General features: G+C 33.3%; 1 protein-coding gene across 1 annotated transcript; it reads left to right on the top strand.

Annotated features, from left to right (window-relative positions):
* Positions 1–2,421: 2,421 nt before the first annotated feature.
* Positions 2,422–21,501, top strand: LOC150110382 (uncharacterized). The gene is made up of 6 exons (XM_090393397.1): positions 2,422–2,528; positions 7,733–7,794; positions 10,334–10,465; positions 13,426–13,524; positions 17,769–17,850; positions 21,341–21,501. Exons 1-5 carry the CDS (start codon positions 2,435–2,437, stop codon positions 17,814–17,816), a joined length of 435 nt encoding a protein of 144 aa, XP_090249523.1. The 5' UTR covers positions 2,422–2,434; the 3' UTR covers positions 17,817–17,850; positions 21,341–21,501.
* Positions 21,502–25,169: the final 3,668 nt, after the last annotated feature.

Here is a 25,169-nt window from a genome sequence, read left to right as displayed (position 1 = left end):
ATCAAGTTTGAACAATTAGGGCAATAACAATAAATGTGGGTTCGATTATACTTTTGGAAAACCAGTTTAGTATGAAATAATGAACAGCGTCCATGAAAGATTTATTGTTTGCGTTTTATTGAGACTGTCAAATGTCGATTCACTTAATTTTATACTTAAACAAAATATTGAATATAAAAGAATGTGAATGCATCGTACATATTCAGTTTATAGAGCATCTCCCCCCCCCCTGCTTCTCTCTCTCTCTTTCTCGCTGAGTATGGGAACTTCATGCGTGTCATCGACTTAAATCAACTTTGCAAATATATCATAATAAGAATGTGACAAGCTGGCTGAGTTCACTAATAACGAATCTCGAATAACTATTTTAAACGTTCCTAGTATTGCTGTCATTCGAAGTTTGACGTATCTCTTAGTCTACCAATAAAAACTTAAGCTGCTTGATTAGATATTTATCTTTTAACTATAATTTCATTCAGGGAATTTCAACTTTTTTTTTTAGTTGAATCATATTGGAAAGGGGAAGAAGAAATATCAGTTTCTTTGCAGATCATTGATGAACATTTCATTTCTTAATAAAAATACGTTCATTTGTTGATTCTTTAATAAATACCATTTCTGTTTCATATTTATTTTCAGTTTCGTTGGACAGTTAAATTATTCAAATAACCCAAATGAAAACTTTCTTAAAATTAAAACTAAGATCCCTAGACCCCTACAGTAATTTAATTAAGGTCTCCGTTTTGCGATATAATTAGTAATGTAGGATTGCAAGTTGAAGAAATCTTGATCCTTCTGATAATCACCATTGCTTGGTAGTTTTGCATTGGTCAGCAACTATGGAATTGTCAGCATACTCAAAGCATGGTGCTTAATTAGAAAATGATCACATTCCTCGTGGATAGTAAAAGGAACGTAATCTCCCTGCAAATTCAGATAAAGTGTTACTTCAATTGATGATACACAATAATTTAAATAATTATTATTTTTACGGCTATTTTGCCTGCTTCTGTGTAGGAATGCCCCTTTTTTAATGTCATTGGCTTTTTACTCAAGAATTCTTTGGGCTTTGCACATGTATTTTTAGAGGCAAATATATGTAGCATAATAGAAGAAAATTCTCACATATCTTTTCTTGGGATGTTGTTGCCTGTCATTTTTGTGCGGTGTGCATACTTCTGCTGTTATGATGTTGAAAGGGGAGTGGGGGGTTGGCAATGTGGGAGAATTAATTTGAAAAACCCGGTTTTTTTTTATATAATATATACATATATTATATTTAAAGGTGGGTGGAATGCTTTTTTTGTAGGGTGGAAAAAGATGAAAAAGGGATCTGAAATTATAAACTGTTTTTTTAGAGGAAGGGGAATGGTTTATGGGAAAAGGGGGGCCAGGGATAGGGTTGACGGGGTACGAGCCGTTTCGATCGCGTTATCGCCTTAATTTTTATGTTGTGGAGCCTCCAACACTCTGAGATTATGTAGGGTCGGTGGACGTTGATTGAGTTCTCGTCACATTTTATGACTATCGATGCCGATATTCTAAGCATTGTTTCGTTGTCTTGTCTGTCTATATATAGACAGACAACAGTGTTGGAAGCTCTACAACAATAAAAACTCCGACCAATAGGCGATAACAGGAACACTTCAAAGGCAGAAACTGCAAGCCGACATGACATAGTATCCACCTTCCTACATGAGTTTCAGACGACGAACCACGCGGTCGAAATGGCTCGCACTCTGTCAAACCTATCCCCGGCCCCCCCTTTTCCCATAAACTCTGCCCCTTCCTCTAAGAAACAGTTTCTAATTTCAGCCCCGTTTTTCATCTTTTCCCACCCAGAAAAAAGCGCTCCGTCCACCCTTAAATATAACACACATGTATATATTATATATAAAAAAACCTGGTTTTTCAAATTAATTCTCCCCATATTGCCAACCCCCCCTTTCAACACTATAAGAGCAGAAGTATGCACACCGCAGAAAGAAGACAGGCAACAACATCCAAGAAAAGGTACATGCGAATTTTCTTCTATTATGCTACATAAATTTGTCTCTAAAAATGCATGTGCAATGCCTTTAAGAAATCTTGAGTATTTAGTGCCAATGATAATTTAGAGCCGTAAAAATAATAGTTTTAAGAGGAGTAACATGGGAGTGTTTTCCCAGAAAAAGTACATAAATTTAAATAATGTTTGGCAGAACAATATAAGCAGCATATTAGGACTATTAAGACGATGTTTTGACATCATTTTAATAGAAATAATAGAAACTTAAAAGAAACAAATATATTAAAAAGTTATTCTACAATGATAGATTTCTATCCTAAAATTCAGAAACTTTGTTTTAGGTTTAAGATCCTTTTTTTATAGGGAATGATTCATGTTCAAGACTATTCACACTACGATGTTTTTTCCTTTACAGACTGATTACAGATGAATTTTAAAATTCTTTTCGCTGCATTTCTCCTGAAGACAGTAGTTAGTGACTTTCTCGACCTCTGCGTGTATTCTAACTGTATTAGATGTGGTGAGTATATCACTAATTATACGAAAAAGTTGTCTGCCAATTGTCAAGTTACTTTACTCAATCATCAGGAATTTATTTAATGTAGTTCTTATTCCCTGCTATTCAATTTCATAAATTTTGAGATAATAAAATTGTACATTTAAAGTTTTGATATCGTATGTTGCTACTAACGATGCATTCATAAAATGAATATATTTACTTTAGACCTAAAGAAATTTGTGTTTTTAATGTTACTCCCATATCCAATGGTCTAGACGTATTCTGTAACAGTATCGCCGAAGTGAGAAAGATTACACAAGTTAGGAACCCTTTCTCGCAGTTCACCGTGGTTTTTATTTAAGGTTCCAAAAGGATGATGGTAGTTGTAGTACAGGATGCATAGTGCAGTATCATTATGTAGTCGTGCAGACAGCATAATAATCATAAAACTCAATTGTCAGCATGCCCTGAATGAAATTCGAATTCATTTTGATTTAAGTTTTACTACCAGAAATACTGCAATATTGATCAGCTAATGCATTTCTTAACGAAATTAATTTAGATAACTCCAGTATGTATTCCATAAAACTACAACATGTATGGATTTTTTACAGTTCACTTTCATAGAATTTTGGAATGTTTTATCATGATTCTGTCAAGAATAATTTTAAACATGTGAAAATGCAACTGTAATTTAAAAACGAATGAAAACATAATCATCATTCATCATTCGATGAATTTCGGGAGGCTAGTAATTTGGAAAGAATCAAAATTCATTTAATTCTATTTATTTAATATATTTAGATTTTATAAGAAAATAAAATATTCGGTCTCGTACACAAACTCACAATCACAATAAGACAGTCTTCTCTGTTTAAATCTTGTTCTCCACCATTACCGTAAGATAGTGCAATAATGATAATGATAAACCATCTACTTCCGTTGTAAATAAGAAGTCGTGCGTCAAATCGAAGTAATTTTCGACAAACCTCAACCTTCGTGAATAAAATGAATGATTTTGTTTCGTAATAAGTCTGATTTCATTTAGATGTCGCAGTGTGTGTGTGTGTGTGTGTGTGTGTAGATGGAATATTAAGTAGTCTAGCGGAGCGTAATCATGTGATCTGAAGTGCTCTCTCGCGATGAGGCCGCCTTGGATTTGTTGGAGGCGCCACGTAAACATAATAATACAACAATCTGATCGTCTTTGATTGCGACTTTAACAAGCGACCTTATTAAGTCTAAGGAAGAAAAAGCATTTTAAAAACTTTATATGTAATATTCTTTAAAGTTTGTTATTTATTGTAAATACTGGTATTAAAACTTCTATTTTTATGAATTGATTTTTTGCTTATCATTTCACAATATAATTTATTAATTTTAGAGAAGAAACAAAATATTTTCAGAACTTTTATTTTTGTGTATTTTAAATCTTTTTTTTATTATTTATTGTAAACATCCTTGCTCGATTATTATTATTGCATTTTTATTCATTTACAAAATATATTTTTTCTAACACGCCGTTTCTTATTAATCATTATTATTTTGTTTATCATTCGTAAGACTTAGAGAAGCTTATGATTTGGATTTGGGCGACTTTAACGGGCTACTTGATCAAATTGACAGCATACTTTGGGATATTTGTTACAAACTTTAACTTGCCTGCCCTGGTTGTCGGAGTGGATAGCGTTTCCTCTCTCCATCCAACAGGCCTCAATGGGTTCATATGGTAATATGGTATGCATGCATATTTAATACCTCCTGATGAAGGATTTTCATTTTTTTGGTGTGAGGCCTACTTATATGAAGAAATAGTACTCATCCACCGTATACAAATCTACAATAGTATATTGTAGATTTACTATTGTAGAGTGATTAGCCTTTAGCTGGTGAGGTGCACATAAAAGATAAAAAGGAACAGCATAATTCGAAATTGTGCATTTCATTTCATAGTACCTCACATGGGGTGAACTCGTGTCCACCCTTCGCCGATTTTCATATCACCCTTTCACAGTTACCTTCGGTCACTTATTATATGGTATACTTTATCTTCCTCTATGTTTCTTTGCTTCTAGCCTGAGGTGCCACCATCGGCTTATAATGTTTCCGACTGCTGATTTGGACGAGGCAGTATTTTACCAGTGTTACAAACTGACAGACTGCTGATAGAGGTCATCGTATAACTCGTCTTTCGAAGTCTGTAACTAATTTCTTTATGCGCAACTGACATTGTAGGGTTGTGCATTCTACTTAAGTGAAATATGTCGACTACCTTGGTTAGACGTTCAGATCATGCGAGATGATAAAGATATACATATGAATATTTTCATTCTAAAGCGGTGGGTGTGTGACCGAGGATTTCTAATACCTCTATCAACATTGCATTTTACATGTCAGATTGTATTAAGTTTTAAATTTTAAAATTTATCACTTAATTTTATTATATGTTACTCCACCCGCAGACGGTTATTTGTAAACCTGTAGTACATTTTGTATCGTGAGTGGGCTAAAAACATTTCTTTTCTTTTTATTTTTCAATTTCTATTGGTTTTTTTTTGTTTTTTTTACATAGTCCGAAAACTCTGCTTCAGAGACCAACCATGGAACTTTATCGAGCCACTTTAGATCCCCAATAAGCGAATGCTGTAATTTCATACTGGGAGATGAAATTCATCTATCACCTAAAGACGATCACAAACACTCATGACCACGGTGGGATGGATTCGAACCAGTAATTGTTTGACGAGTATGCTAACCACTCGGCCAACCAGGCTGGTAATTTTAAAAGTACTACAGTATCACTGAAATGAATTGCATCATACGCGTAAAACGAAGTGCGCTTTTTTTTTATATATATATATATTTTATTTAGAGAGCAATGAAAATTTACTCATGGATCGCAATAAATGCGAAACACAAGTGAATAATTATGTGGTCAAAGTTATTTGTGTATTACTTCGCCCCAGAGGGTATGCTCCTCCAACAAACTGATATTTGAAAACGAAATGGAAGAAGCCTAAAACTCTTATGCAGCTTGTTTTCAGCTTCAAGGTTTATAGTGGAAAACTAACTGCTTCATATTTTTATTCAAAGTTTAACTTGCGGTCGGGTAGGGATTCCCAGCCCTAACCAATTACTGCCCAGAAGATATCATGACTTGCGCATTTGCTTCCGTGGTTATAGGAAACGTTGAAGGTATCTATCAAGTTAGAGACCGGCTCATCGCATTTCTAGAGGACAGATTGAGGACCCCGTGTTGACATTACATTTTATAGCCAGTCTTTATGCAAACGTTTTTGTCTGCGTAAAGTGTAATGTGCCACTTCAGTGTAGAGATGTTTCTCGTGATAATCCTGCCCATTAAAGATTTCATCTTGGTTAAAATAAAGATTAGATAATTGTAAAACCCTGTCCTAGATACCATAATATTTTCTGTCGTGAAGAAACTTGAGAAAGCTTGTTCATGATCTGCTATAAGTGGATGAGGTGCTAAAAAATCTTCTATCACGTAAAATATCCCACTTATTTCAAATATTCTCTGCGATGGTAGAAGGATATCCCATAGCATATTTGTAAAAAATGTAACAGGGAAGTCGATTCTTTAACATAAAATATTCTCTGTTTTATATTCGTATTAATATTCATTTCTGAGTTCATTGTTTGGAAAGAGACTTTAGAAGCTCCGTATGCCAGAAATAAATTGCACACAAGTCTTTAAGATCTCATATAGGTAACGTGATACGTCTGACAGAGAATTTTGGTTGGCAAGACCTGAGTACGAATCCAGTATAGGATGTGTGGAACCTTTATCAGGCCTTTTCACTCAAAGAGTTAGCCTTATCATGTGAAGGGTTTTCTTTCCCTGGTTTTTTCGTTCCTCAGAACAGGGAAGATGTTCCCCGTGAACAGACAGATCTATAGTTCGCCCACCGATTTGAGGTCCCTCGAAACTACTGCGCATGTTAGAAAAAGGAGAATCCATTCCGATAATAGGGTAATCAGTCTGTCTTCTGGGAGGTAATAATAAACAAACTGAGTTTGTTTATTATTACAGGTCGGAAAATTTAGCTTTTCTTTTACGAACATTGTTGTTTTTAAAGTGTAACTATTTTGCTTGTATAACAGTTGGAATAATGTACGTAGAGTGTTAATACGTGCAAATACTGCGTTCTACATAAAACAATGTCACTTCGCTCCATGATAAGTTTCCTTTTATTCTGGGACTTTTTAAAACAAAATCCGATTTCATGAAGTATTTTCCTTAAAGTTTCTCTTTTCCAAGGAAAATTAATTTTTTCTTTAAGCACAGAAATCAATTTCGGAACAGTTGGCACTCTTTTCTCGAATACGTAAAATTCGTGAATAGCTCTTCTTATAACGTCTGCATCCAAATCATTCAAAGCTACGGTTTCGATGGTTTTACTCTGGCGCTTTTTTTTTTTTTTTTTTTTTTAGGAGATTTAAATTTTGTCTTACCTTCACCTTTTGATTCCCTACGAATTCTTTTAACAGTCGACCCCGATACGCCCGCAATTGCACTTGCACGTTTTATGACTTGAGAAAGGGGAACAAGAAGACGGCCTTCTGACGATTCTTTTTCGCAGAATGTCAGCACGTTATTCAATATTCTTTTGCAAGAGCTACTGAAACGTGTAACAATAGAACTTGTTGACTGTACTGGATCCATCATACAAATTAATAATAAAAAAATAATGCAAAAAGAGAACAACAAAAATCAAGCTAGTACAGCGACAGACAAGAAAGCACGTGATTTCGCATGTTGGCGAAATCACGTGATGTACGAATTGGCGACCAATTCGTACATCCTTCATTTCTTTCTCCCCTTCAGCATGAATCGACTATTCTTGGCACAAATCCAAGAAGGGATCTAGAAATGGTGGGCGAACTATAAAGCCATAAATACTTTCCTTTAGGGCTTATGGAATGCAGCAGAAGATTGACGTGTAGGCTACACTAATTCGCCGTAACCCCTGATCAGGGATTCTACCAGTCCTAAGGGATTACGGATTGGTTGAAGAAGAAGGAGAAGAAAAATACAGGTTTGATGATTCTCAGCTTTGTAACATTTCATTAAATTGTGGTCCAAAAATGTTCGATTCGTTTTTTTTTTTAAATTTCATCCAGCAACATATCAAATGCCGAAGTGGCGTTCCGAAAGAATTAGAATCTTATGCTCCGATTTCATATTTATTATTTTTTTTCAGGCCTTACAACAGAAAAGCAAGAAGAAGTATTGCAGTGTGTGGATAACCTTACTGAAGGCATAGTAAGTATACGTTATTTTGCATTTCTTTTCGTTATTCTTAAAGCTATCAGCTCAAAGTTGTGCCCAATATTCCACGCTTATAATTTAAGAATTCACATATCTTATTCGTTAAACAGTTCTGTTTTAACACGAGGATTGTTAAATACGAAATCGTGTTTGCTGCCTGAAATAAGCAAAAGGTGAGTGCACCAATACGTAATAGATTATATTTACTGAAGTCGTTTTGAGGGTCTTTTATATTGTCGCATGTTTATTTTCATGCGTTTCCTTTTTCTTTTTTTACAGTGCATGTGTGTGTGTGTGTGTGTGTGTGTTATTAGGAATTGTAGTTTATATTTTATCATGAATGACCTGTTGTGCATTGGTGTTTTATTATGTGGAGGGCAGATGTGCGTACAATGGTGTCTGTGTGTGTGTGTGTGTTTGAGTGGGCAAGGGTGTGTATATTGGCTTATCGGTGTAGATCTTAAGTTTTTGTTTTTGTTGTATATATTGGAGTGCAGGGGCTGAAGTGGTCCTAAAATGCTTCGTTACGGAAGCTTTTCAAGTCAGAAAATATAAAAATTAAAATGGAGAAATTCCCGTTACGGATATCTTGCCATCATTTAAAAAATATGTTAGTAACATAATATTGCAATGCGGTTATATCAGAAATAAATAAAAATAACACACACACACACACACATAGAGAGAGAGAGAGAGAGAGAGAGAGAGAAATAACATTTCTGTCGATTATCTTGTCAGTTTAAAAAGACTGGGTATGCACATGTGTTGTTTTTTTAAAGCATGCATTGAGAATTCACTTATGCTTGTAGTAGTGGCATTTTGAATATTTTTTTTTTAAATTTAATTTTTAGCAGAGTTTGTCATATATATATATATATATATATATATATATATATATATATATATATATATATATATATATTATACAGGCAACGCCGAAAAACACTTTCTCATGAGATTCAAATTGCTCTCTCAAAGCAAACCCCCCGAAATCTTAAGCCCGGTGTTTAAGTAAAGGCTCTCTAAAAATTAGGCGATCCCTCGGACCACTCCCTACGAGTGAGTGAATAATCGTCCATCTCAGTGTTGGTTCCACTCAGTGACAGGCTCACCCTACACTGAACAAAACTGCTCATATTCCAGGGAAAAGCATCCACCGACCTGTTCCCCCCCCCCACTAGTCAAGTACTCTCACGGAGACTCAATGCTCTCCCAAGGTAAACTCCCCAAAATCTTCAGCCCCCCCCCCCCCTTCACCGGGAGCTAGACTCGGAAGAAATATTAAGAAAGCAAAAACTCTTGTTCCGTACCAAGGAACTCGAAGTGTCGGAGAGGTATATTTTTCGTAAGCGAACCTGGGTAAAATAAAGAGCCAAAAGGCTTCTTTGTTTGCAGGTAATGATGCACATAAATTAAGCTTGGTGTCGATACCTCGAATGTTGAAGTGAATCTGGAAGACATGTTTGTATAAGATATTTTAATGTTGGGAGAGATGGAGTTTGCTGAAAAACAACATTTTGGGAAGTTTTTTTTCTTTTATTTAAACGAAATGCTGCATTTATTTAGTTTACTTTCTTGCTAGTATGCAAGTTGAAGAGAAAAACAGCAGGGGAACATACAGTAATAGGAGAGAGACTCTTGGACATTTCAGCCGAAGAGAGAGTAATCAGACTCCATGCTATAACGTGGCCTAGACAGTACTCATCATATACTCTTATACATCCGCCGTCCAGGCATAATCTGGAAGTGCAGATGACAGAAAGGTCAAGCGCTAGCTTATGAGTTAACTGTCAGAACGCGTTACCATCTGGTTTAGTCCTGTATTCTATCTGGAGGCCAGCTTGACGGACTGCTTTACTGCCATACCCTCGAAGATCGTGAAGGTATTGGATCTCTACAAGGGTAATATTCACACTGCATGTTGAGAGATGGTGACAGACACTGAATACCCTGCTCTGGGAAACCAACAGAGCAACAACAGTAACCAACCTCTAATAAGCAAGGTGGTGGTGGTGGTGGTGGTGGTGGAATTTCACCAGGCGATGAAAGTCATCTACTAAATAGTGGGGCTGTTTGGCATTTCCTCTAACTAAGAAGGTATCCTCATACAGAGGGAATATTCGCTGAATCAGAAGTCTCTTTAGTGGAAACAGGCCCTATATTGGAAAGATATGTTTGTATGTGAGTATGTACGTATTTCATTTGTCTCCACTTAAAAATTTCTTTTCCCGATTGGTATAAAAATTTCCTCTTTTCAGGACAAGGATTAAATTCTCAATTTATCATTTTAAGTGTGTAAGTGAAGAGATCCCAGTGTGTGTGTGTGTATGTGTGTGTGTGTGTGTGTGTGTGTGTGTGTGTGTGTGTGTGTGTGTGTGTGTGTGTGTGTGTGTGTGTGTCCTTTCGTCCGTTCCCTAGCGAGATTAATTCTGCATGTATTTCTTTAAGGTATTAATGTTTTACTATTCATCTAAAGTAGCAATTAATAAAGAATAAAATAATGTTTTAATGTAAAAGTGTTTTCTTTTTCTAGTATATAAAGGTTATACAAGACTGCAAGTGTAAAGTTAAACCAGAGGAGCCGTGCGACAGTTTGACTGATGCCATCGAATTCGCCTGCAGTGATGATATTTGGCAAAACTGCAAATGCGGTCCTCCTATTCAGGTGATGTCTTTTCGTATTTTCAATAATCACAAGAGAGAGAGAGAGAGAGAGAGAATGGGAAGCAAATATCATGAAGGCGGCCAAACATTGAGATATCATCAAGGAAACTATTGAAGAAACATCAAAATTAATATAAAATTATTATAAGAGGAATCAAAGATGATAAATTTTATACAAAAACGGAAGATAAAGATATGCTAGATGTCTGGAGTAATTATTTTGACAGAGAGCTGAATTAGACAAACCACAAAACTGGTGGTCGAAAATATCCAAGTAAAATGCAATCAGTAATTATGAATTATGTTCTGTGGCCACTGCATATTGCAGAAGGTCGAATTCAGATGACGTTGGTAGAACTCTCATAGTTCAGCATCGACAAAAAAAAAAAAAAAGCAAATAAAACTGAGCATGGGAATTAGAGGAATTCTTCTGTTAAGTGTACCCGGTAAAACCAGTACATTTTACTGGCATTCTTGAGAAGAAGCTAAGAAAAATTCCAGAAGTGGAAGAAAGGAAACTTAGTGAAACGAATTGGGTTCAGCGCAAACAAAGGTTGTCCAGATCAGAGTTTTACTTTACAGCAAGTTGTTGTAAACTGGAATATGATAAGGATCAGTACTTCTTGAGTTTTGTACATTTGAATAAAGAAACCTACCAAAAGTGCCAAGAAAAAATCTTTTCAAAACACTAAAGATATATTAACATTAAAAGTATATCTTATTAAATGGAATTATACAGAACAACGTTATGTCTATATATAGGGTGCAAGTCATTAAGTGAATTGAACGAAGTATATTATAAATGAAGAAAGTACAGGAAGAGGATTTGATGCAAATTGGGTGTTAGACAAGGTTAAACACTGTTATTATCATCATCATCATCACCATCATCATCAAATTCCTGAATGTATCCTCAAGGGGGTGTAGAGAATATGATTTTACTATATGAAAAATTACATCATTGGTAACTTACTATCTACACTTTTCCTCCAAATTAGTCTGTTACCTCACAAGACTAAAATATTATCAGATCTTATATTTCTATCTTTTAATGTACTTTTTACCGTATCAATCCACCTATATCTTGGTCTTCTTCTGGGTCTTTTCCCTGCCATCTTGGCAGAGAACACTTGTTTTGCTTATCTTTCCTCGCCCATTCTGTTTAGGTGACCATACCACCTGAGATTAGCTCTGCTAAGGTATTCCTGGATGCTGACAATGTCAAGTTCTTTCCTAATATCCTCGTTTTTAATATGATATTGACATTGATGACATCTGTTCCTGCCCCCCTAATCTTTCTCAGAACTTTCATATCTGCAGTCTCTAGTCTTTGGTCAAGTGTTTTACTTCTAACCCAGCGCTCAGATCCATAAGTTAAAATCGGTTTGAACACTGTCTTGTATACAGCTAATTTAGGGTTTTGACTAATTTCTCTCTTATTCCATATAAGGATGCACACTGTGATATGATAATAGGTAGAAGAATTAGTAACGCTTGTTTGGTAGGGAGCCAGTTCAGTAAATTTATATGGAGTAAGAGAAAAGCCAAGTATTTTGGCTATTTTTCTCTCATTCCGTATCATTTTTCCATTATTTTCTAAATTTTCTCTAAATAAAATATACGTTTTCTCTTATTCCATATACATTTCTTATTCCAGCAATTCACATGGCAGAGAACAATTGTCAAATCATTATTAACTTATAGATATGAAACTTGATTTAGAAAAAAAAAACATGATCAAAGACGGGAGACGACAGATATGAGAGAACAATTGTTAGAGTGAGCAGATGGAAAGAATGGCAGAATCATATTAAAAATGAAGGTATTATGAAAGAATTCGAAATTTTTAATATTTAGGAATGTGTGAGCGAAGCTAACCTAAGATGGTGTGGTCACTTAAACAGAAGAGGAGACAAAAAGCTTAGCAAAACAGGTTATTTGGTACCACAATGGTAAAAAAGAGACCTGCAGAAAGAACAAGATTCCTAAAAGACGGAAATATAATGTATAAAATACTGGGGTGCAGTCACGTGATTGACTGATTTGAAGGAAAACTATTGATAGGAGAACTACACGATGTAACATTTCCATAGTATCCAATACTCCACTTGAGAGTACATATCAGAAAGATAAGGACGGCGATGAGAAAGAATTTGAATCACTATTAGAGAGAAATACTGTCAGAAGAATAGTACATTATTATTCACTCTTATCAAGATTATTTTGCCTTGAATTCAAAAGACAAAAGAAAAAAAAGGAAACATCAATAAATTTGATTTTCGCATGGTAAGAAGAAATTTATCTACAGTAGGTCATAAATGGTCGACGTGGAATAGAAGACTGATGCAAAGGGAATTTTATTCGTAAGAATTGTCATCAATACAATCTGTATGGGATAGAAGCAGAAATAAGTCCACATATATTAAAGGTGATGCACACACACACACACACACACACACACACACACACACACACACACACACACACACACACACACACACACTCTCTCTTGGAATTCAGATTTAACGCACCTTATATAGAAGCATAAATATCAGAAACTATCTTTTTCCTTAATAATATTTGGTGTTTTCATTAGTATTTATTTCTTAATTGTTTATTTTTGTATTAATAATCATTATTATTGTGTGTTAATAATCATATATATATAAACGTTTTGCTATGTGAAACCGGCTAACTCTCCTTCAGTTTTGAAATGCTATGACGTAAAGGTACTTTGCGTCAAGCTTTTCCTCCTCTAACTTGCAAAAGTATTTCCCATCTTATTCCAACCAAACGCATCTGTGATACAGACTGAGCAATGTTTAATACTCTTAAAATGCTAATATTATATTCATAATGGCTTAAAAAAATTTATGCTGAAGTCTTGATTTCATGCTTATAATGAATATAAAGAAGCTACCTGATGGAAAGTACATATTGAAATAGTTTCTTTTTGAATAGATTAAAGAAGATTTTTTCAAATGCATAGAGAACACACTCACTAATCTGACTGGCACAGATTCTGCAGCGGTAGCAAAATCGTACGTAGAGGGACATCTGGTAAGTCTTCTTGTTTGCCTGTCAATTAAATATTAGTAGAATTTTGAAAACCGTAAACTGTGTATGTGACATATTGTTTTTATATGTAGATTACGAATCTTTATATATAATCAATCTAATGCATTCATGTAGGGACAGATAAATAATAAAAGTTGATCAGCAGATTCACTGAATTATTAGTTTTCGCTAGGTAGTCAAATTGACTAATTTATGTGCTATACGCTATTTTCTGTACCTCTCTTTTCTACTAAGGACTAGTACATACCTTTTTAATCTCAGTGTATATTCTTAGTGAATGTATTGAGAAGCTCATTTGATTCTATTTGTAGTACATAATACATTGCTTTGGGTTTTTGGTTAAGCTTTCTTACTCTTTGTTATTTAGTGGAAAGTTGCAGCGTGTATTATAATAGACTGGCCATGTTGTTTCATATTTTTCTTATCTATTCCTGTAATTTCTATTTTTTATGCTTCTGAATTCTAAATTTCTCCGTCCTTCTCTTTTTTCTCTGCCTCCTATTATTCTACATAAGGATCATTAGATTTATTTTGACTTATATTAGTGGAATATCCACAGGTAATATTAACACTAGACAAAATAACTTACATAAAACATGGTCGGTTAAAATCATCTCGGCTTTTTTCCTTGCTACAGGTAGGTTCTGTAAGAGAGAAATCAAAACAGGTCTATTCTAAGATTCAGTGTCTTTCTCTATCAACACTTTTGCATGTGAAATATCTCCCTTAATGGAAATTTATCTTCCAAACATAATATTATACAGACTTTCGCTTAATAAAGATAATTTATTATTTCAAACTCTTTGTTCCCTCTCGACAACTATTTTGAACATGAATATTTTAAAAAATAGTGGTAATAATCTGAAAAAAAAGAACTTTCAAAAGTCATTTTGCGCACAATTCCTCAATTTATTAATTTACCAGTTTCGAGATATGTATTTTGAAAGAAAATTGTTAAACTGTAGTTACTGTAAATGAACTTTTTTCCCCTAATGATATATGATAAAAGCTAAGAAAATAAATGAAATACCTTCGTCTGAGCAATTCAAGTATAGGGATTTTATATCCTGTTTCTGCAGATGAAGTTGTTCTTTCCACCTCAGTCTTGGACGTCCGCGGTCTCTTCTTCCTGCAGATTTATATTTATATGCAAGTTTGAGAATCCTGTTGTTATTCATCCTTTCTATGTGGTGTAGCCAATTTTGCTGATATTCTTCTATTTCTTGTATGATGTTCTTTGTATCTAATAGATACAAAGAACATCATACAAGTTATTTCTGTGTTCTGCGTGTCCTGGGATCGATTCCTGTCGCCAACGTGAGAAGCTTAAGGTTCTTTCTCAGACATAGCTAGCCAAATTAGTTAGTCTTGGGCGTGGACAGTATGGTTCTTCTCCCCAGTTTATCTGGGGTTTTTCCTCCCGCAAGAAGGTAAACTGACCCCTTAAACACACGAGTTACATCCACAGGATACATCGGGAGGGATAGGGCACCTTATCCTCGGGATGGGTACAACTTAGTAGAGCTTACGTTAGCCCTGTAACAGGCCAGGACACTTGTATCACATGTAGCAGCAGCTGTCTTTTCATTCTGCCCTGATCTTTGTTTATTTTAGTATTTTTCCCCTGTCGACGACTTCATTTTAATACACTAATGTAAGACGATGAGCTAATTAAGATTTTGACAAGACCGTTGCACAGATAAATTTAAGTGGCCTTAATGGACACGAGTAAACTGAGTAGGAAGTTATATCTAGGCTTCAAAAATACGGTCTTGATGAATGAAATGTACATTTGCACTGGGTTTCGTATTAAAAATAAGCAGGCACTCACTGCTATATTAGCACAAAATTAAGTTATAATGAACCTTTCAGTGAAGCTTCCTTATGGTTGTTAAAGATGTAGGAACGAGACCATATCCAAAATGCATAATAAATGTTCTAATGATTACAGAGAGTGCATCTGATGTGCATATGTGCACATGTTTATTTTAGTATTTTTCCCCTGTCGACGACTTCATTTTAATACACTAATGTAAGACGATGAGCTAATTAAGATTTTGACAAGACCGTTGCACAGATAAATTTAAGTGACCTTAATGGACACGAGTAAACTGAGTAGGAAGTTATATCTAGGCTTCAAAAATACGGTCTTGATGAATGAAATGTACATTTGCACTGGGTTTCGTATTAAAAATAAGCAGGCACTCACTGCTATATTAGCACAAAATTAAGTTATAATGAACCTTTCAGTGAAGCTTCCTTATGGTTGTTAAAGATGTAGGAACGAGACCATATCCAAAATGCATAATAAATGTTCTAATGATTACAGAGAGTGCATCTGATGTGCATATGATGCACATCAAATGTATCCCACGCACTAAAGGTTGAAATGTATAGTATATTACTTCTGTTATGCTGATATCAGATTTACAGGAGGCGGAGAGCTTACTATAGAAACCGTCAATCCACTTCAGTATTAGGAGTGTGGTGGTAGTCTCACATCTGACAACGAAATTCACCTACCACCTAAAGACATTCACAGACAACCACCCGCACTGTAGAATTTGAACAAAGATCCCTCGGAATGGAGAGTGGATTCACTATCTACTCGACCATGAAGTCTTGATGGATAGTGTATCCACTTGAATTTCATTCACTGTTCAATAAGGTTTGTGTTAATATGGTAACGTTCTCACACCTGGATAGACCATATCATATTCTTCAGATTTTTGTCCTTTCAGTAAGCGAAATATCGAAGATTTGAACAACAGTTGTTTAAAACAAAATCTTACCTCTCTACGTGTTTAATTTGTTTCGTAAATATTTAGCTGTGGTTTAAATTGTGTGAATATAACGAGAAACAGTAATTAAGATCTCTAGACCTTGATAGCGAAAATAAGGTGATTGGGAGTAACTGCATGAAACAGTCAGCTATTATGGTATGCAGCCTCTTTCTTTCTATCCAAAAAACTGGATAGAAAGAAAGAGGCTGCACGTACGTTAAATTGCAGATCACACTATTAAATAAAGTGATATTAAATATAATATCAAAATTCAGTTCTATATTATTCTCATTGTCTACTTTATGCAGTTACTTTTGCTTTTTAAATACCGGTATATCACTACACATTTTAAAACGGTTATTTTTTTTCATTAAATTAAATACCTCTAAATTTTGATATAAAATCAGTTATTACAGAATATTTTTATATTAAAAGGATAAAGTTATAAAAATAACATATTCAGGAAAATAGAAGCATTAACTGAATTTAAAAAAAAAAATAGCACGATTTAGAAACTGTCAGTGCATGTTATAATTTACTGTTAACTGTTTATAAAAATTATAAGCATGTAGGAAAAGTAAAATATTTAAAATTATTTATATAAAAGGTAAGTCCCTTTCCATCCATTCCGTTCAATCCAATTTGGGTTTTCGAAATGTAATTATTATTCTTAAGGCGCGATTAATTTTATCTTCTTACTGTATTAGCTGTGAAATGCGTATGTTCTTTTGGCCAAGTTGTCTGTCTTACCGAATGAAAAACCCCAGTTATTGGATGGATAAGCCCTCCATCTCCATATGAGACTAGATAATTTACATTAAGTTAAATTCTGAGAAAGGTTCTCCTCCTCCTTCCCCTCTTCCTCCTAGACGGTATTCTAACCTCTTTCCAAAAGACATAATTGAAACCGAATGAGCTAAGGAGGTTCACAGAAAGGTGAGTTATTGCGAAAAATCAGAGGAGTCAACAGAGCATTTTCAATGGTAGTACCATATTGAAATGAAATTATTAGGGAGGACTTGATAACGTTAGTATTCAAGAATGTGTAAGCAGTACTAATCTAATAATGTGTGATCATTAACAGAATGGGAAATGAGAAGAGAAATTATCGAAATATCTGCTTGGAGATAAACTGGCTGGAAAATCAAACTTTATTGTTCAGCCCATTACAGTATTCCATTTAGAGGTCGATGGTGCATGCTAAAATGATAATTATGACTTTCCGGTAGTTTGTCGTATGACACCAACATAATATGCTAAAGTAGTGACGCTTTATATGTAGTTCCTTCCACTGATTTTATAAAAAATGGTCAATTATTAAAACTATGATTTGTGACACTATTGATTTTTCCTTTAACACAATTTTTAAAACGTAACACGGATAAAGCAGCTACGATATTTCACTTCACTTAATATAATCTTGATGTTTTATATATTTTGCAGGCATGCGGAGTTAATTTTACCGCCATACGTTGTTTGTTCTGCCAATAGAAACGGAAACTGGCATTTGCTGTACGTGAACGACGTAAGTCGTCATTTTCATGTTCATCTTACTTTAGCTGTTTGGTGGGTTCTATCATTGTTTGTTGTCAATTTGCTAACAACGTTAAATATTTATTTGTTAGAAGTAACACGTTTGCTTCTGTCAGCATTCTAAAATATATTGTTTATAATTAAAATTCAATTTACAATTACGTTTTATTTCTCTTTAAAATAAAAGTACAAAACGTACAGTAAAGAAGACCCTTTTAGATAAATTGTAATTAAAGTGAAAAACATAGACAATTCATTAAATTATTCATCCAGTTAGAATTGTGGGATACTTCTGAGAAAAAACTCTTACATACTAGTAATACAAACATTTCACTCGAACTGAAAGTTTTTTTGCTATAGTAATAATGAAAATTATTAATTTTAATATCCATTAAATAAGATGTACTTTCTACACAGAAATTTGTTGCATTAAGTTTGGGAAGTTTGATTTCAATTATAACCGAAGAAACCAAAAATGTGAAGACATAAGAGCATTCATTTGCACGTGATCTCATCCAGCTTTTTATATTTAGAGATCAAAAACACAGGTATTACCCATTGAGATCGGCTAAATCGCTTTAATTTTTGAAGAAACTTGTAATGTTTCATCGCTTCCCAGACAAGTGCTGAACACTTGTTAAAGAAAGCCAATGTCGCCAAAGAGGTTTCTGTACACAAATTGCGTCGTTTTTTAAACATATTTAAGAGCTGTTTTATTAAGGGATATGCAATGTTTTCCGAGTAAAACTTGTGTGTCTTCTAATTACCTCTTTTCAAAGAGGTAACTAGAAGTCAAAGGAAGAAAATGTCGAAAATGGATTGTTGTTACAAGATTTGAACAATGTAATGTTCAATTTTGCGTACACAGTTTCCATGTAATGTTTAATACAGACCATTGCAGTTCATTATAGGCTTTTATAGTTTCCTGATAGTAGGGTTTCCTGATTATCAAGTCCTTATACACCGAGGTGCTAATATTAATGCACTGCTGCTGCTGTCAATCTTTCGTGGGTGGGATCAACATAAGAAAGAATATTGTCCACTTTTAATCATCTGCCTCATGTTAACGAAATTAAAAAACTTTTAAAACTAAATCTTATTTCATGAAGATTTATTTTTAAAAGAAAGTTATTTTTTTTAAATCTAACTCATGCAATCAATTAAAAAAAAGACTTGAAAAATTGATCATATCTGAACTCTATGCGTGACTTTTACCTGAGAGCAAAACTACTAAATGAAACCGTAACAGGGGCTCAGAAAAAGTTACTGTAGACACTTACTAGAACTTTTTTAAGCTCTCTCTTCTATAGACGCAGTGGTTTTCCTTTTTTCAGAAACAATTATTAAACACATACACACTTTTGAGTATCTATTGAATTTAGATTTAATTTAACTTAATCAAATAATTTATATTTAATTTCATGTATCTATTCCCAGTTCCTTTGCTTATCAGTCAAGTAATTTGACTTCTTGAAAACATAATTTTTTCTCTATTGAGATGGAGCGGAGAGGATTAATTCTATCTGCGCAGTGCATTATTAATTTTAATCGTTTGTATTATCCCGAAGGCGTTTGTTCCACTTGTTTCATCTTGCTGTTTTGCGGATGAAAAACTCATTTCCAGGAGAGAAAAACCATTACGCCTGTAATGGATTTTCTTTATTGTAATGGTCACCTTCGGTTGGAAAACTCTGATAAAGGTTCCTCGAGCCGTAGATGGGATTTGATTCCAAGTCTTTCTAACCAAAGGGCATCGCTGATGTGCATATTTAGGGCTATACATCTAATTTATTTATTTTCGTTTATTTTCTGTTCTACAGATGCATTATTACTTAATGATCGTTTATTCGTTGTGTTATCTTGATTGAAATTTAAAAACTAATGGAATTTGAGAACTCAACACTACAGGATATAGGATACACCAGGGGATAGGGCTGATCACTTTTCCTGTGAACTGTTTGAGGTCCGATGATTAATATAAAACCCTCGACACCGCAAGGTAAAAGAGGATAAAAGGAAAAAGAAGATGATTTGAGATATTCGTTGTGTTGTCTTGAATGAAATTTACTTATTTTCGGTTTTCATTTCTCTAGTTCATCACACAGTCATTCCAAATATCATACCCACCTGGAGACTTGGGGAATTAGGCCATACCACCTAGGAATTTAGGTAAACAGAAAAATTATATTTACTAGTTAGTGATTAGTATAACATTTGTCAGCAGACTTATTACAGAATTGTGTGTTCTGCGCAAGCAAGTAAGGATTTTCTTTCTCAGGAATTTTGGAATTTACTCACTGCACTACATCAAATTCGACTGTAGTCAACTATGCTGTATTGCACTGATGCTATTTGATACCACTGGAATATGAAAAGGTGTCAGACAATTCCATTGTCTGGACTGAAAACATACATTGAATGGCTCAGCTTGAATTAGCAAAAACCATGTAATGAAATTGTACTCCGTTCCTATGAGAGTCAGATAAAAATATGAAAGGTTACTGACATGAGAGAGAGAGTATCAAACCTTTCTCTCGCGATTTAAGTATGATTAACTGGAAGAAGAAAGAGTGACGGGTAATTTTTATTATGAGAAATAAGTTGCGAATGTGGTTGGTGGGAATGAAATTTGCTAGGTGATAGTCACCCTCCGTGAGACACATCCATAACGCACTTATGAAGATAACGCGAATGCTCAGAAAGATGAGAATTTTAATCACATTTAGGACATGATGAATCTTGTGAAGGACCTTTCGACAGAAAATAAGCCGGTAAGATGTTAGTTTGGTAAGTATATCTGTCCCTCTGATTTCCGGACTAGGGTTATAGGTGATATTGATCAAACACTCTTCGAAAAAAGCCGAATGTAGGCTTATTTCAAGCTGATGAGCAGATGCCGGAAATGTTGAATTAGATCATTGGGGATATTAGTCGGTGTTAACTGTAGGCTCAATTGGAAAAAATACCATGAAAACATAACTTATTATTCAACCTAGTAAGGATTTCTTCATACACAAGATATAGATATTTAGGGAAAGAACAATGCCATGAGTTCTGACTTATCTTTAGCAATGCTCTGATTGTACCTTGAGTGCTCTAAAACACTTTCTGTAGAACCATAAGTGGTTTTCATAAAAATAGCTTAATTATGAATTATTCATAATTAAGAATTAATTCATGAATTAATTATGAATATCGACGAAAGGAATAACTTATGACGCGCTATCGGTTGTAAACTAAACTTATGTATACATCATGTTCATTTAGCGCTCTTCCTTTCTTGCCTCGACAGGAGTTGTTCAGAAAGAGACTGCAAAGTCAACATTTAATTTAGTAAATTTATTGCATTCAATCACCTCTTTACATAATGTATTTATTTTTATTCTTAAATACCTGAATAGTAAAATTACTAATTAATGTTAATATTATTTCTAACATGATAATTTAATACGTCTCGTATATAATATTTTTGTGTTTTTCAGAATCAAGGTATCATGGATGTGTTTACTGGAAAAGAACCTGCTATCAGTTCATACTGATGAACGATAAACTATTATGGTTTTTTAGTTTAGTCTCATATAATTAGTAATTATCAATGTAAGAGACTTTCAAGTATAAATTCAATAAATTGGTGCATATTTAATTAGAGTTATGATTATTGATATTTCTAATTACAATGATATCACGAAAGACTTAGATACCATATCGATACTAAAAAGAAATAAAATAATCGTTGTTCTTATTTATTATTTTAATTCATCTATTCTAATGGTGTTCGACCTGTTCCCGTGCATATGCACTTAGATACATTTTTTAGCTGCACTGAGTGAGTTGAGACACATTAATGAGTTAAATGGGCGTTTCTATTTTCATGTTCAGTTTTTTTTCAGGCTATATATGTGAAACAATTTTTAGATTTTATTAAAATTATAAAATATAAGACTTTTTAAAAATTACTTAGATTTTCTTAAAATACCTTACTTTGATGTTCATACACACTTCAGAAAATTTATAACTTGAAAAGGATTACTGCTTTAAGCTGTATAAATAAATATAGCGGCATATTCAGAAATACTATTTTTTGTACTTAAGTATAAAGAGCTAATAAGCTTCATTTCGGCAATGAAAACATTACTTAAATTAAGGGGATATTAAATCCCACATAGTTTTAAAACCGAATAAGAAACTCAAAGATAGGAATCAGAGAGTTTCTTGCCGAATATAGTAAAACTATATAAAGTATCGGCGACACTAGCGTTAGCCAATTGCAAGTGACCGGTGACAAACACGTTACTCGTTACAGTGCACTTTTCCCATGGGGGTGTCCTTGGACTTCTTTCGAAGCACTGTGTTTATACATATTCATAACCTTAAAATATGTGATCCCTTGGCATTAAATACAAAATGAAAAGACATTCTACTCAGATACTCAAACAAACATAACAGAAAATTTTGCAATCTTACTTTGGGAAACCAATACACAAGTTCCTCATCAATCCTTAAGTTCACTAAAAAACAGGAGCAACATCACATTTTCTTACACACAATCACATGACAACTCATTCTTGGGTGTTCAATAAAGGTCTTTGCTATGTGCTATCCATTTACTACTTAAAAGAAGTACCTTAAAATAAGTACCTGAGATTTCTTCATAAAAACGTGGTACCGTACCTCCCAGAAAAATCGCTCAAGGCCGTTGCATCATCATATGAAATAAATAAATAAAACCTGAATAATTGCTCTCAAACCTGCAAATTTTTTTATTCATTTTGGAACAGTCGGGAAAAAAATGATGTTATCAGTTGTTTGTTACAATCCCATGCAAAAAAGTTCAAAGATGGTCTTTTTCGTTATTTTCATGCAAATTAAATCATAAATACCCGTGTTGCTAACTGTAGCTTAACGAACAAAAGCAAATTTTTTCACTCTGCCCATTTCTTCCTTTACGAAGCAAAATTTTTGTCCTTTTAATTACCATACACTTGCATTCTTTAATTTGAGCTCATTTTAGGGAATATGCAAGATAATTATTTTTAAACAGAGAACATTTTCTACTTTGCTGTATATCAAACAGTACGTTCTCCATTCCGACATATATTTTTATTATAATCTTGGACAACCGGCAATGTTTTTATTCTCTAAGCTTTCTTTTCGTATTCTCTAGGATTTTGGCGGCTTCGTAGCACAGGGTCTTAGAGAACATAAAAATTCATGGGAATGTTTGAAAAATATGAGGTCGTATCCCAATTAGGAATGGCAAAAACTTACTTTAAAAAAATTAATAATAGAAGCCAGAATAAAAATAGATTGAGGCTATTTAACAATAATTGTTTTAAATGCCGCAGAAGAAGGAAGAGAAGATGATAATATTTAATTTTATAATCAATTTACAAAATATTTATAATAAAATAAATAAAAATGATTATATATTATTAGCAGGAGACTTTAATGCAATAATTGGAAACACAAAAATGAATAACAATGCAGGAATATATGGAGAACATACTCTAAACAAGAACGGTAAAAAACTGAATCGACTTTTTAGTTTATAATAACCTTAAAATAATAAATTCTTTATATAAACATAAAGACATACATAAATATACTTGGGCAACAAGAGGATGGAAATCGATATTAGATTACTTTATCCTAAATGAAAAGACATCAAAGTTCTCTTTAGATATTAGAGTTCACAGAGGATATGAAATAAGTAGTGACCACTTCCTTGTTAAAATAAAATTAAGATTACCACCTCAATGGCTACAAATAACAAGAATAGAAAGAAAATTTAAAACATGTGTTTATAAAACTAGATTATTAAATGACTATGGCTATATAAACAGTGCTTTAACCAATATTTAGAAAAAATAAAAAGAAATGAAGAAATAGAAATAAAATAGCTTAATATAAAAACAATACTAAATACAGCAGCAAATGAAAGCTTAGGAAAGATCAAAAATTTCAATAAAAAGAAAAAAAAACGGAAGATATGGGACGATGTAATCAAAGAAATAATCAAAATGAAAATAGAAGTATATCACAAATGGGTAAGCAGTAAAATATTAGAAGATGAAATGGAATAAAAAAGAATAAGAGCATAGCTAAAAGAGAAGTCAGAAAAAGACATAGAGAATCATGGAACAAATTTGGTTCTAATTTAGAACATGATTTACATAAAATAAGACCCAATATACATATAAGATTTTGAAACGTTTAAGTACAGATACTAAACGAAACATAAAATTAAACACCGAATTGAAATTAGAAGAATTTCTAAATTTCTATACAGAATTGTGGACAGATAAATATTTAAAAAATATAACTAGTAAACATTTAATGAAAAGGAAATAACTACAGAAGAATTAGAAATCATCCTGAAAGAAACAAGAAATGGAATGTCACCTGGAGAAGATACATTAGTTTCAGAATTATAAAAATATGAAGGAATGAGGTTCAAAGAAAAACGTTTATTATTTTTAAACAAAATCTCTTCACCTAGTGACCACCAATAAAATGGAAAAAAGCAATTCTGATTCCTACCTTTAAAAAGGTAGTAGAGATGACCCTAAAATTACAGAGGTATAATTATACTAAATTCCTGTTACAAAATATATAGCAGAAGTTTAAATAACAAACTAATAAAATATTCTGAAAATTTATTTTAGTAGTACAGAATGGTGTAGAAAAGGTCGATCATGTATAAATCCATAAACTTGGCTTTTTTTGCCTAAACATAATAATAGAGAAAAGAAGAGAATACAATTTAGAAACACATATTACATTTATTGACTTTAAAAAAAGCATTTGACAAAGTTAAAAGAAGCATTTTATTTAAAAGAAAGCCAAAAAAGTATTTATATTAAAGACACATACCAAATAATATTCTAAAATCTCTATCATAAGTATATATGAAAATAATCAAATACAGATAAGGTTAAATGATGAACTATCATATACCAGAGAGATAAACTAGGAGTTCGACAGGGCTGTCGCCTTCCAGCAACTCCTTTTAATATCTATCTAATGAAATAATAATAAAATGGGATAAAAATTTCCATCAAGGTACTAAACTTTCTCCTATTGTGAATTTAAACATTCTTCTTTTTGTCGATGACCAAATAATAATCACAAATTCCGAAGGTGACTTACAGAAAGGTGTTTTAAATTTAAAGGAGATAGCTAAAGCTAATGGAATGATAATATCAACAGAAAGCCTTTAAAGGACAAGATCCAGTAAGAACTAAAATAGTAATAGATAACAAGATTTTAAAACAGGTGAATTCATTTAACTACCTAGGTTGTGTGATTACA

Source organism: Typopeltis vanoorti, chromosome 1 (assembly GCF_054136105.1).
Source record: "Typopeltis vanoorti isolate ZY-2024b chromosome 1, IOZ_Tvanoo_1.0, whole genome shotgun sequence".
In the NCBI taxonomy this organism is placed as follows: Eukaryota; Metazoa; Arthropoda; class Arachnida; order Uropygi; family Thelyphonidae; genus Typopeltis; species Typopeltis vanoorti.
The sequence above is the reverse complement of the archived record's forward strand: the minus strand, read 5'-3'. Positions and strand labels throughout refer to the sequence as shown.

Bases quoted from the DNA above. Each gene is read 5' to 3' on its own strand.
- LOC150110382 (XM_090393397.1), top strand. From the start codon at position 2,435: ATGAATTTTAAAATTCTTTTCGCTGCATTTCTCCTGAAGACAGTAGTT. The intron at 7,795-10,333 runs GTAAGTATACGT...TTCTTTTTCTAG, and splicing joins ATAACCTTACTGAAGGCATA to TATATAAAGGTTATACAAGA. The intron at 13,525-17,768 runs GTAAGTCTTCTT...TATATTTTGCAG, and splicing joins CGTACGTAGAGGGACATCTG to GCATGCGGAGTTAATTTTAC.